This window comes from Lepus europaeus, chromosome 3, assembly GCF_033115175.1.
Source record: "Lepus europaeus isolate LE1 chromosome 3, mLepTim1.pri, whole genome shotgun sequence".
NCBI lineage: Eukaryota > Metazoa > Chordata > Mammalia > Lagomorpha > Leporidae > Lepus > Lepus europaeus.
In genome coordinates, this window is record NC_084829.1 from 86,140,574 (window position 1) to 86,154,564 (window position 13,991).

Genomic DNA, 13,991 nt, shown 5'->3' on the forward strand with positions numbered 1-13,991 from the left:
CAGTCCTCAGCTCAATATGTTGCAACCATATTTATTACCTTTAGTATGGCTTGACCTTAAAATTTTTATTTATCGGAAAGAGACAGACAGATCTTCCATCTGCTGGTTCATTCCCCAAATTCCCACAACAACCAAAGCTGGGCCAGGCTGACTCCAGGAGCCCAGTACTCAATCCAGTCTCCCATGTTGGTGGCAGGGACCCAACCTGAGCCATCACCTACTTCCAAGTGTGCATGAGAAGGAAGCTGGAATTGGACACACAGTTGAGACTCAAACCCAGACACTGATATTCTATGTGCACGTATGAAGTGGCATCTTAACCGCTGTACCAAACTCCCACCAGTGAACTTTTATTTTCATAAAGTCCAAAGGATTCTTCTAGTTCTGGGCATATTTGCAGACAGACTAGCTGGAGAAAAATCTTACGCTGGCTTCGGGCACCGATTCCTTCCAAGTTGGCAGAAGGAGCAGCATTCCGTTTTTGAGCTCTGGAAGGCCTAACCAATCTGAAAAGAGGAAGACACTTGAATAGATGGGCTGTTTGGATGAGAGGTCCTGGAAATTTTCAGCCAGCCAGCCTGGAGCTGAATGTCGTGATGAGCAGAAAAAGATAATCTGTTTTTAAGGATTTATTTTTTTATTTGAAAGACAAAGTGAGAGAGCATTCATTCACTGGTTCACTCCTCAGATGGCCATAAAGGCTGGGGCTGGTCCAGGCCAAAGCCAGGGGACTGCATCTGGGTCTTCCATGCGGGTAAAAGGGTCCAAGCACTTGAGCTAACTTACCCAAGCCACTAGCAAAGACCTGGATTAGAAGCAGAGCAGCTGGGACTCAAACCGGTGCCCATATAGGATGCTGGCGTCACAGGTGGAGGCTTAGCCTACTGTGCCACAGTGCCGGCCCCATAGCCTTCTTTTTCTTTTTTTTTTTTTTTAACATCATGTCACTTTTTTTTTTTAAGATTTATTCATTTATTTGAAAGTCAGAGTTACACAGAGAGAGGAGAGGGAGAGAGAGAGAGAGAGAGAGAGAGAAGAGAGAGAGAAAGAGGTCTTCCATCCACTGGTTCAGTCCCCAAATGGCCACAACGGCTGGGGCTGTGCCAATCTGAAGCCAGGAGCCAGGAGCTTCCTCCAGGTCTCCCATGTGGGTGCAGGGGCCCAAGGACTTGGGCCATCTTCTACTACTTTCCCAGGCCATAGCAGAGAGCTGGATGGGAAGTGGAGCAGCCAGGTGTCGAACCGGCGCCCATATGGGATGCCAGTGCTTCAGACCAGGGCGTTAACCCACTGCACCACAGTGCCGGCCCCAAAGAAAAATAAATTCCTTTTTCAAATGAGAATAAAGTATACCCCTATGTATGAAAAAATACAATGATATTATTTGCTATTGATGACACATCAAGTTAACACTGAAATGAAAACAACATTATTATGCATAGCATTCACTTTATTAAAGTGAGTTGAAAATCAGACAGTGCTGTTTGGGTAAGTTTGGTGGGGGTTGACCTAAAAAGTGTATATGGTATAAATAACTGTTTATAAATGATACACCAAATCAGAAGCCTCTCCTTTAACCCATGCCCGGACATCAGCTCCAGTGCCCATCCTTCAGCCCGGCTCTAGATGACAGCCGTCTCCTGATTCAAAGAAAATACTGGTATTCACTGAGTACAAAAGCAGCCATCTAGGGATGCCTTCCTGGTTCATCTGCTTTTTGGTGTTCTTTCTCTCTTGAGAAACCATGCATTTCTCATTTTAATAAGTTATGCATTTAAAAAAAAATGTCCCTACAAGAGAAATTAGTCTCTTCCCAATTTCCTCGGGGGGAAATCACGTTGCTAAGAAAGGACTTTACTTTGAGTGAGGATACCTAGAGGCTCATGAAGCGGTGATTACCAAACAGGGGACACCGAAACACAAGTTTTCTAGCCTAGTGTCTCTATGACAGAACCAATGAAATGCATTCACGTACCCTCGTCTTCAGTTTCCCTATGAGAGAAATTTCCACCAAAGTCAGGAGCAATTGCACCCATCTAGAGTTTTCCTTGAGAAGAGGTGGAAACCTTGTGGACCAAATTAATGTAAGTAAAAATAATGTATTATTACTGCCTTTTGTTAAACACCAGGGGTTGCATAAAAAAATAGGTAAGAGGCTATGAACTGGGCATGAGTTTCTGTCAGAGGGGATTAAGGTGCACGCGGGTTCCACAGACATGAACTTCAAGTGCTCCCCAGTCCCACCTAGTCCGAAAGACGTGCACTCCCGTCAAGGAATCCTTCATATGGACAAACAGCGAGGGTCTACAAGAGGTTGGACTACAGTGTCCTCAACACTGGTAGTGTGGTTTTCCAGTGGGTCTGGGTAACAACTAACATTGGCTGCTACAGCATCATATTTCTGCAGCACCTAGTAGAATTCAGTGTATACAGTAGATGCCTAATAAGTACAAATTAAACCAGTAAGTGTCTTATCAGCATAGCTTTGGAAAGCTGGAGAAGGGACAGTGAAACAATGGGTGGTTACTGAGAATTTGTTTACCATAGCCTGAAATTCTTTTTCATAACACAAGTATTTCGTAGTGCATACCCTGGAGAACAGGAAACGTACAGAATCACAGGCATCTATGAGAAAATAGACCAGTATATTAAATTGAATAGAATGTATGCAGCTGGGAAAATGATCCTGGAGTATTTATCAATGGCGTGGGTGTCGATCCTCATGCTCACGTAGCTGCTTCTCTGGCTTTTCCTCTGTGGGGAGCTCCTCTCCGAGGCCAGGGTCAGCTGCACCATCATCCTGTCCGGCTTCTCTCCATTGTCTGGCACGAAGCTGCTCAGGTCGTTCACTTCAACATCGCTGTAGCTGCCATCCAGCATCACAGCCCGGGGCTGAGGTAGCCCACAGGTGCAAGGGAGCTGCGAACACAGCAAACACACACAGGGGGTGCAGGCTCAGCAGCGGCTCTTGGAAATCAAGGTGAGAGGGTGTTGCCTTGTCCAAGGCCCTTTTGTTCCCACTTTGGGTAGGAAGATGGGAAAATGATGGTGGTGTACTGTAAACATTCTAAAATTGCACATACCTGCTTTTGTTGAACTAAAGTCTGCAGGTGGACTCTCAGGAAACATCACAGTGTCATACCAGAGACCAACCAGATTGTTCATAATTACATTAGCAGGGAGCTGGATGCAAGTGGAGGAGCCAGGACTCAAACCAGTGCTCATATGGGATGCCAGTCACAGGGGGCAGCTTACCCCGCCGCACCACGTTGCCAGCCCCTAGTGATTACAGTAACTGTCTGTTTTTCATGAGACCATAAAGTGATAAGAGCCCTTAGAATAGATGTTTATACATCAGATTATCACAAGTGGGTATGAGATGGAGGTGGGAATTGGAAAGCTGTGGCATTGTGGGAATAATTCCAACTGTAAGGTTGGAGTTTTCCAGAGGTGATAACCACTGGGCTGCAGACTGGAGGAAGAAAACAAAGCCTGGCGGGAAGACAGATAACCCAGAAATGATGGGAGCTGCAAAAGATCGGAATGGCCAAGAAGGTTCCTAGAATGAGGGAGTTCTCCCCGGAAGGCGCCTTTATTATGCCTCCAAGTTCATAAACAATTTCCTCCACCAGGTTGGACTGTCATTTATCCTTTTCCTAGGACATGACCACGATTTAAGGGCGCATGCTTTGGTTAAGCTGGCTTGGCAGCTCCTGGTGCATGGTTAGCTGCCCAAAAGTGTGGCAAGGATAGATGTAGTCCAGGGCGGATGTCACACTGTCTGGGCCTATATTGTTTTGTTTTGCCTTTCACCCCAACCCTGTAAAGTAGCAGAGCACCGACCAGGGCTGACCCACCCAGGTCTCCGGGCTCGCCCCGCCCCCCAGCACGTGGTGGAGTCACCTTCTCCCGTAGCTTCCGCTCCTTCCGCTCCTGCACCGTGGTCAGGTAGTTGACGGCCGCGTACTCCAGCACCGAGAGGAACACAAACACGAAGCTGACCCAGAGGTAGATGTCCACGGCCTTGATGTAGGACACGCGCGGCATGGAGGCGTTCACGCCCGTGATGATGGTGGACATGGTCAGCACCGTGGTGATGCCTGCAACCAACGCGGGTGAGGAGTAAGCATTTTCTGGTCTTTCCCCAAACACCGCAGGGCTCGCTGTCTTGGCTTCTCTGTCCTGATTGCTCCCTCAGCCTAGAATGGCTGCAGTCCTGACCAGCTGTCAATGCACTCTTCGGATTGAGCTGTTCTGAAGCTTTTCCTGTCCCTCCCTCCCCTTCCCTCACCGTATATTCTGTGTACCTCTCACAGCATCTATCACTCTATGCTTTTGCATAGAACCCAGAGATTTGGCGTGAAGACATTTATTCCAATTCAAGTGTTTGTTTGTTTGTTTATTAAGATTCACGTATTATTATTATTATTATTTTGACAGGCAGAGTGGACAGTAGAGGGAGACAGAGAGAAAGGTCTTCCTTTTTGCCGTTGGTTCACCCTCCAATGGCCGCCGCGGTAGGCGCGCTGCGGCCGGCGCACCGCGCTGATCCGAAGGCAGGAGCCAGGTGCTTCTCCTGGTCTCCCAGGAGGTGCAGGGCCCAAGCACCTGGGCCATCCTCCACTGCCTTCCTGGGCCACAGCAGAGAGCTGGCCTGGAAGAGGGGCAACCGGGACAGGATCGGTGCCCCGACCGGGACTAGAACCCGGTGTCCCGGGCCGCAAGGTGGAGGGTTAGCCTACTGAGCCACGGCGCCGGCCTATTTTTTTTTTTTAAAGGCAGAGAGACAGAGAGAGATCAGGGATCTCCCATCTGCTGATTCACTCCCTCAAATGCCCACAACAGTTGAGATTGGATGAGGCCAAGGAGGGGAATCAGGAATTCAGTTCAGGTCTCCCACGTGGGAGGTAGGGCCCCAAGTGCTTGAGCCGTCATCTGCTGCCTCCCAAGGTGCACATTAGCAGGAAGCTGGATCAGATAAGGAGGACTCGAACCCAGGCCCTCTGACAGGCGATACAAGCAACCCCAAGTGGTGTCTTAACCACTAGGCCAGATGCCTACACCTCAAATGTTTTCAGGAAAACTGATGGTGTGGGAGTTCTGACACAGTGAGTTAAGCTTGTGGTGTCCACATCCCACATGAGAGTGCTGGTCCAAGTCTTAGCTACTCTGCTTCCTATCCAACTCCTTGCTAATGGGCCTGGGAAGCAGTAGGTGATGGCTTAAGTACCTGGGTTCCTGCCACCCCTGTAGGAGAACCAGATGGAATTCCTGGCTCCTTGGCTTCGGCCTGGCCCAGCTCCAGCTACTGCAGATAATTGGGGAGTGAACCAGCAGATGGAAGAATTCTCTCCTCTTTCTCTCCTTCCCTCCCTCCCACTGTCACTCTTTCAAATAAATAAATCTTTTTTTAAAAGAGAGGAATTGTGCATATGAGTATAAACAGATATGTTTCTCATAAATACTGCCCCATCCAAAGAAAATGAGGGGCCGGCGCTGTGGCGTAGTGGGTAAAACCAGTGCCTGCAGTGCCGGCATCCCATATGGTGCCAGTTCAAGCCCCTGCTGCTCCACTTCCAATCCAGTTTTCTGCTATGGCCTGAGAAAGCAGTGCAAAAAGGCCCAAGTGCTTGGGCCCCTGCACCTGCACAGGAGACCTGGAAGAAGCTCCTGGCTCTTGCCTTCGGATCAGCTCAGCTCCAGCTGCTGCGGCTATTTGGGGAGTGAACCAGCGGATGGAAGACTCTCTATCTGTCTCTCTCTCTCTGCCTCTCTGTAACTCTGCTTTTCAAATAATAAATAAATAACAGATTTTTTTAAAAAGGGAAATGAGTGCACACAGTTTATTTTAATATCTGTGTCCTTTTTTGCTGTTGTAGGGTTCTGTCATCCTGGGCTTGTATCATCAGCTGGCCGGGCATGTTCTGCAGCCACCCTTCCACCGGACCCGGCTGCCCATTCAGCAGTATTGCACTTGAGGACCCAGAGGTCAGTTTTACCAAGGATGGTGCTGCTAACTTCACTTGCAGGAGACAGACTTTAAAGCCAGAATGTATATCTGTTTAGCACAGAAACTGTTCATGCTACAAAATAGCTGTACGAGGACAGCGCATCTGTCCATGGAAGTGTGCCCGGGATTTCAAATTAAGCTCAGAACATTTGCTTGGCAAACATCAAATCGCAGGGGATTGGGGTCATGCTAAGGGCCAGCTCCAACCCAATTTCACTAAAGCCTGGCAGGTCACCCCCGTTACAGTCCGCTGAATGGTAGGAGCAAGGGTGGGGTGTTTGATGAGGTGAGTACAATGCTTAAATGACAAAGAGAGTTGATGGGAATAGCCATAAATGCATGCTTCTAGATGAGCGAGTCTCAGACTTGAGTATGAATGCAATTACTGGGAGAGTTTAATAAAAGTGCGCTTCACAGTCTGATTCTATAACTGTATATGAAACCCAAGACTCTTCCGTTTTTATAATTTCCCTCGAAGGCTCTATCATGAAAATGCCTTGGGCCCCTTCTGAGAAATCCTGCTATAACATGCAGTTCACCATGCAGGGGAGTATAGAGGAAGCCCCTGGAGACCATGGCAGCCACCCAAGAACAAGGACCCAACAGCGCTAAAGGTGCGCTGTGGGAACAGGCACCTGTGGGTCCCTGGGGACACTTCTGTTATACAGATCCTTTTCTGTTTCTTAAAAAAGTGTTTATTTGGAAGGCAGAGTTACAGAGAGGCAGAGAGAGAGAGAGAGAGAGAGAGAGAGAATTTTTGATCTTCCATATTCTGGTTCACTCCCCAAATTGCCATAGTGGCCAGGGATGGGTGAGGCCTAAGCCAGGAGCCTGGAATTCCATTTGGGTCGCTCACATGGGTGCAGGGGCCCTAGCACTTGGGCCATCTTCTGCTGCTTTCCTAGGCTGCATTAGCAGGGAACTGGATCAGAAATGGAGCAGCTGGGACTGAAGTTATGGTAGTTTAACCCACTATGCCATAATGTTGATCCTTTAGATTCTTAATTATAGGACTCTACCTGTGAATAAATAAGTTTTTCTAAGTTATGATGCCAAAAGTGGCATAAGACTACTAGTCTACTACTAGTACTACTACTACTAGTCTACTACTAGTACTACTACTACTAATATAAGGACTACTAGTCCTTGTGTTAGCAGATGCTTGCAAGGTGCATTTGAGATGTTCCTTACCCAAGGGAACTCTGGCAGGCACAGCTCTGCGGTCGATCCAGAAAGACACCCAGGACAGCATGACCATCAGGGTGGCGGGGAAATAGGTTTGGAGCAAGAAGAAGAAGATGTGGCGCCGCAAGGTGAAGTTGATGTACAGGCGGTTGTACCAGCCTGGGGGACACAGGAAGAAAAATAGCACACATCGCCATAGCTATGCAGCTCCCTCATAAAGCAGACTGACTCAGGTTCATAAATGCCTTAGACACGCCACTGGAATATTACCTACAGGTGTAAGGTGGAAGTGATAAAAACCACGGGACAGAGCAATGATACAGTAACCCAAACCACCTTGGGGAACCCAGCTCAAAGAATCGTTGGCCCCTGTCTTACACAGAGGGAACCCTCTAAGAACATCATGTATGCCCCGAGACTCCAAACAAAGTCTAGAGACCACCAGCCTCCCCACCACCCAGGAAGTACTTGGAAATGCAGATGCTCGGGTCACAGCAGGTCACAGACCTGCTCAATCAGAACCCGCATTTAACAATATTCCCCACAGGATCTGAATGCACGCCAACGTTAGACTTAAATAACCCCACTCTGGATTTCTTTATGAGAGGAAATGTGTTTTAAGTTAGAACATAAAGCTGAACACAACACTATGTTTTGGAACTGAATGACTGATCGCAGGTCCAGCTATGCTGGTTAGTTCTGCCCTTGTGATTTTACAAGGGAAAACAAGTATGCAGGAGGAGTTGAAGGGAAAGGGAGGATGATGGAAAGAAAAGAAAAAGGTAAGAAAAACGTGAGAAACCTGGGGCTGAACATAAAATGTCAACTTGGCCACACTAAGTCCGAAATTTGGCATCCTGGGAAGGTCTCTAAGTACCAGCAGAAGATTGTGAAGGGACTGTGTCTCCCAATGCACCAAGTCTCGTGGGTGATGGATACAGAGGTGCTGGACAAGGCAAGGGTGATGGAAACTGGCTGCGGCTGTAGCACGGGAGGCTGCTGGGAGGAAGGCCATGGAACATGCCCCCTAGGCAACAGGAGGTGGCAGACCCTTGGTTCAAAAAGTTGCAACCAGGTCCCCAGGGCAACCACCTGTGGCTCCTGCTCAGAGGCTTAGCAGAGGGTCATAATGAGGGATTATGCAGGCAGGGTAGCAAGAGGGGACTGGAGGAGAGTGGGGCACCCCTGAGGGGCTGGCTGGAGCAGGGAGAACATGAATGGGAAACAACAGACTGAACTTGAGCTTGTTTTTTGTTGTAGAGGAGGGTTTCTGGTGAGCCTATCAGGATCAAAATGCCAGCTTATGGGCTGGCATTGAGGTTCTGTCAAATAACAGTACTCGTGTGACTTATGTTTGAGTCCTTGGTGACACTTTCCAGGTTCCCACTTCTAATGCACTGCTGGTGTCAAAAGAGCATTGCCATCCCATGTTTGCCATCTACTTGACTTCGCCTAGGATTCCAGACACAAGTGACACAAGCTCTGCTCACCCAAGTCACACCTTCTCTGAAACAGAGTGAGCCACCACAGCCAAGCTGAACCCTGCCCACCCAAGTCACGCCTTCTCTGAAAGAGAGGGTGAGCCACCATGGCCAGGCTGAACCCCGCCCACAGGCTCACCCGTGCTGCTGTAGAAGGCCAGCTTCGTGGTGGTGTGGAATTCCTGAATGAGGAACTGGGAGAGCGAGATCCGCTCGTCTGTCTTTAAGGAGTCGTTGCCTTTCTTCCAGTACAGCATGAGGTCGTCTTCCGTGTAGGCGTCTGAAAGATGGGAGCCAGCATCAGACACAGGGTGGGGGCAGCACAGGCCTGTCTGTGTCAGGAAAAACTACGTGTCCTGATTTCCCACGCACACTATTGGGCTTGCGTGGGAATAAACAAACTGCAGTCTAAACAAAATCCACAAAGATGAATCTAATTCTCCCCGGTCTTCCAGATTAGAGCTCTCTAGCTTCAGTGCTCATTAATTCTTGCAAAAAAGGCTAACCCTTTTGTGTGGTGCAGCAATAAGTTGGCACTTTTGATGCCCCCATCCCATGTGAGAGAGACTGGGTTCCAGTCTCAGCTGTTCTGCTTCTGATCCAGTGTCTTGCTAATGTGCACCGTGACAGGCAGCAGATGACTCAAGTCCTTGGGTCCCTGCTGCCCACATGGGAGACTTGGATGAGGTTTTGGGTTCCTAGCCTTTTAAAAAAAAAAAAAAGATTTATTTTATTTATTTGAGAGGCAGAGCTACAGGCAGAGAGGGAAAGACAGAGAAAGAGGTCTTCCATCTGCTGGCCCTCTCCCCAAATGGCCACAATGGCTGGAGCTGGGCCAATCCGAAGCCAGGAGCCAGGAGCTTCCTCCAGGTCTCCCACGTGGGTGTAGGAACCCAGCACTTGGGCCATCTTCCACTGCCTTCCCAGGCCACTAGTAGGGGCCTGGATTGGAAGTGAAGCAGCTGAGACTCGAACTCTCAGTTGCACCTGAGAGTCTCGACCATCACGCCAAATTCACAGTGTCAGCTCCCTAGGGCATTTATTGCCAAACTTATTTTTACCAGAAGATCCTGTCTTCAGTGAAAACTGCATTTGTAAGAGTAATAAGCAGGTGAAAGGGAGTGGATGTTTGACACAGCAGCTGACACCACTTGGGATGCTCACATCCCATGCTGGCGTGCCTAGGCCCAAGTCCTTGCTCTTCTTCCTATTCCAGCTCGCTGCTAACGCACACTCTGGGAAGCAGCAGGTGACAGTTCAAGTACTAAGGCCCCTGTCATCCACGTGGGAGACCTGGACTGAGTTCCAGGCTCCTGGATTCAGCCTGGCTAAACCCCAGCTGTTTCAGGCATTTGGGGGGAAAACCAGCAGATGGAAGATCATGTGTGTGTGTGTGTGTGTGTCTGTTCTTCAAATAATTTTTTAAAAGATTTGTTTTTTTTGAAAGGCAGAATTTACAGAGAGGGAAGGGGAAAAAGAGAGAGAGAGATCTTCTGTCCACTGGTTCACTCCCCTGATGGCCACAAAGGACAGGGCAGGGCCAGGCTGAAACTAGGAGCCAGGAGCTTCATCCAGGTCTCCCACCTCAGGACAGGGGCCCAAATACTTGGGCCATCTTCCACTGCTTTCCCAGGTGCATTAGTAGGGTGCGAGACTGGAAGTGGAGTAGCTGGGATTTGAACCAGCAGCATACGGGATGCCAGCATCACAGGCGGCAGCTTTACCCCATATGCCACAGCACCAGCCCCCAAATAATATTTTTCAATTTAAGCAGTTAAGAAGAAAACAGATTTGAAAATGAGCCCCTACGAGGAACTCTGCGTATGTGCCGGGCCGAGGACTTGGAGGGAACCTACATTGTTAAAAGGGCTAAGGCCCTCTCTTCTGCCTCCCCAAGCAGTTGCCCTGGGGAACACTGGGAAAATCCAGATCCCACAGAACAAAGATAAAAACCCTTGCACAGGGGATCAAAAAGATGGATTATGAGGACCGAGGTTTTAGTTACGGATTTGTTCCTGAGTTTCACAATTACCCTGAACCTATCATCAATCTAAAAAACCACCTTAAAAGCACAGTCATGAGCGAGGCATGCATACCCATCCTGCCACTGAGCTTCGAGGTGTTTAGAATTACAGAGGAGCCACGTGCAGCCACCTGGGTGTGAGTCTACTCACAGCTCTCGATTTCAAGCGAGCACGTCTGTGTGTCCAGCGGGAATCGGCTGAAGTCCATGTTGCACATGGCGGTCACCGTAACCCTGCAAACAAAAAGACACAATCCACGTTCTCAGAGGCTACAAGGGACCAGCACAAAGTGATAAGACAAAGAATAAAGCTTCTGCTTCCGTCCAGTAGGATAAATGCCTCCTTCTTATAACTCATTCTTATAATTCAATACATTAGGAATTAGGGAAGTAGCTCATGAGGGCCACTGCCAGTGGAGTACTCTTAGGTGTGTATGTTGAGTAGGGGTCAGTGTGAGGCAAACAGTACGTCCCTGCTAACTTAGGACAGTCAAACATTTTAAAGAAGCAGTAGTCTTGCGATGCTGTGGCGTAGCTGGTAAAGCTACCACCTACAGTGCTGGCATCCCATATGGGCGCCAGTTTGAGACCTGGCTGCTCCACTTCTGATCCAGCTCTCTGCTACGGCTTAGGAAAGCAGTAGAAGATGGCCCAAGTCCTTGGATCCCTGCACCCAGGTGGGAGTCCCAGAAGAAGCTCCTGGCTCCTGGCTTCAGATTGGCACAGCTCCAGCCATTGCAGCCAACTGGGGGAGTGAATCAGCGCATGGAAGACCTCTCTCTCTCTGCCTCTCCTCTCTTTGTGTAACTCTGACTTTCAAATAAATAAATATTAAGAAAGAAAGAAAGAAAGAAAGAAAGAAAGAAAGAAAGAGAGAGAGAGAGAGGGAGAGAGAGAGAGAGAGGAAGGAAGGAAGGAAGGAAGGAAGGAAGGAAGGAAGGAAGGAAGGAAGGAAGGAAGGAAGGAAGGAGCAGGGGCTGACACCATGGCTCAATTGGCTAATCCTCCGCCTGCTGCACCAGCATCCCATATGGGCGCCAGGTTCTAGTCCCGGCTGCTCCTCTTCCAGTCCAGCTCTCTGCTGTGGCCCGGGAAGGCAGTGGAGGATGGCCCAAGTGCTTGGGTCCTGCACCTGCATGGGAGACCAGGAGAAGCACCTGGCTCCTGGCTTCAGATCGGCGTAGCTCCGGCTGTAGCAGCCATTTGGGGGTGAACCAACGGAAGGAAGACCTTTCTCTCTGTCTCTCTCTCTCACTGTCTAACTCTATCTGTCAAATAAAAAAAAAAAAGTAAAAAAAAAAAAAAGAAACAGTAGTCTCAATCAATGTGACTTGAAATAAAAACTCTGACAATGGCTTCTTTCTATTTAAATTTTAGTTTTTGATTTGAGAGGCAGGGAGAGAGAGAGAGAGCGCGCTCCCATATGTTGGTTCATTCCTTAAATGCCCTCAATGGCAGGGGCTGGGCTGAGGCTGGAGCTAGGAGCTGGAAATGCAATCCAGGTTCCTTGTGGGTGGCAGGAACCCAATTACTGAGCCGTCACTGCTGCTTCCAGGATGTGCGTTGGCAGGAAGGGGCAATCCGGAGCCAGAGCTGGGAATTGAACCCAAGGGACTCCAGTGTGGGACACTGGCATCTTAAGCATCTTAACCACTGGGCTAAATGCTGGCTCCTAATAGTAGCTCCTTAAAAGAAGCCATAGAATGGGATGGATGTTGTGGCACAGCGGGTTGAGCCACCACTTGGGATGCCTGCGTCCCGTGTTGGAGTGCCTGGTCTGTGTCTCGGTTACTCCACTTTTCCACTTCCAATCCAGCTTCCTGCTAATGCATGTCTTGCAAGACAGCAGATGATGGCTCAAATACCTGGGCCTCAGACATCTCTGTAGGAGATCCAGAAGTAATTCCAGACTCCTGGCTTCAGCCTGGCCCAGCACTGGCTGTTGCTGGCATTTGGGGAGTGAACAGCAAATAGATCGATTCTCTTTCTCTTTCTCTCTCTCTCTCCCCCTCCTTCTTTCTGTCTCTCTCTCTCTCCCTCACATATGTGCTTGCATGCTGTCTTTCAAATAAATAAACATTAAATAAAAAGAAGACACAGGAGCATTTACTGTTCTCTTGTTTCAGATAAATTCAAGTTCTGTTCCATTACTAATTTTATTGACATCCAACATTGTGTACACTTAATGCCAGCTGTCAAATTTGAGCCTTCTTTTTTACAGTGTTGATATTTTTATATTGACAATGATATCTACTCGAAGGCATCTGCATTTTCAGTGAATAATTCCATGGAGATCACAGTAGTGGGGAAACACTGAAAGATATTATTGTACTAATGTGTAAGCATTTTCTGCATCTAACTGTTTGTATGAGAGTTCACATAGGAAAAGAGGCTTTTGCATCAAAGAATAAACACAGAACATTAGTAACAAACAGAAACTCTCCCTCCAGTGGGGAATTCCTCGGCAGGACAGGTGTAGCAGTCATTGGCTAGTGCTTGGGTGCATTAGTTTTCCTTCAACCACACAAAATGTTCTCATACATAATATATGTAATCTGGACGATTCCTGGTTTAAAAAAATCACTTTTCATTTAAATGGAAATTTCATAGAAAAGAGTATTCTTGAAATGGAATTACCCAAACATCTTCCTGATTTTTCTGCTCAATTTGAATGTAGACTGGTTGTGTTCTGCTAGAGACTTTATTTACTATAACTTTTGAGTTTTCTTATTTATCTATTTTTATTTATTTGAAAGAGAGATGGGGGACTAACAGTGTGGCAAGGCGGGGGATGCTGCTGCCTGTGGCACCAGCATCCCACGTGGGCACCAGTTCGAGTCCCAGCTGTTCCACTTTCAATCCAGCTCCCTGATGATGGCCTGGGAAAAGCAGCAGAAGATGGCCCAGATACTTGGGCCCCTGTGCCCACATAGATGGCGGGGAGGCTCCTGGCTCCTGGCTTTGCACCCACCCAGCTCCAGCCATTGTGGCCATTTGGGGTAGTGAACCAGAGGATGGAAGATCTCTCTTTCTCTCTCTCTGTAACTCTGCCTTTCAAATAAAATAATAATAATAATAATAAATAAAAAGAGATGGAGTTATAGAGAGAGGGGAGAGAGAGAGAGTTTCCATCTGCTGGTTCACCTTCCAACAGCCTGCAACAGCCAAGCCTGGAGAAGGCTGAAGCCAGGGGCCTGGAACTCAACCTGGGTCTCCCATGTGAGTGGCAAGGACCCAAGGGCTCGGGTCATCACAGTAGGAGGAAGCTGGACTCAGAAGCAGAGCTGAGACT

The 13,991-nt window shown here is 48.4% G+C and overlaps 1 protein-coding gene across 3 annotated transcripts in view; it reads right to left on the reverse strand.

Annotated features, from left to right (window-relative positions):
• Positions 1 to 2,464: 2,464 nt before the first annotated feature.
• GABRR1 (gamma-aminobutyric acid type A receptor subunit rho1) overlaps positions 2,465 to 13,991 on the reverse strand; it is a 33,555-nt gene continuing 22,028 nt past the window's right edge. For all 3 annotated transcript variants that reach the window (XM_062187611.1, XM_062187610.1, XM_062187609.1), the window contains 5 exons: positions 10,851 to 10,933; positions 8,816 to 8,956; positions 7,202 to 7,354; positions 3,904 to 4,100; positions 2,465 to 2,919 (listed from right to left, as the gene is read on the reverse strand). In XM_062187611.1, the coding sequence (XP_062043595.1) occupies positions 2,626 to 2,919; positions 3,904 to 4,100; positions 7,202 to 7,354; positions 8,816 to 8,956; positions 10,851 to 10,933 (868 nt within the window). In that variant the 3' untranslated portion in view covers positions 2,465 to 2,625. The remainder of the gene's footprint in view (positions 2,920 to 3,903; positions 4,101 to 7,201; positions 7,355 to 8,815; positions 8,957 to 10,850; positions 10,934 to 13,991) is intronic.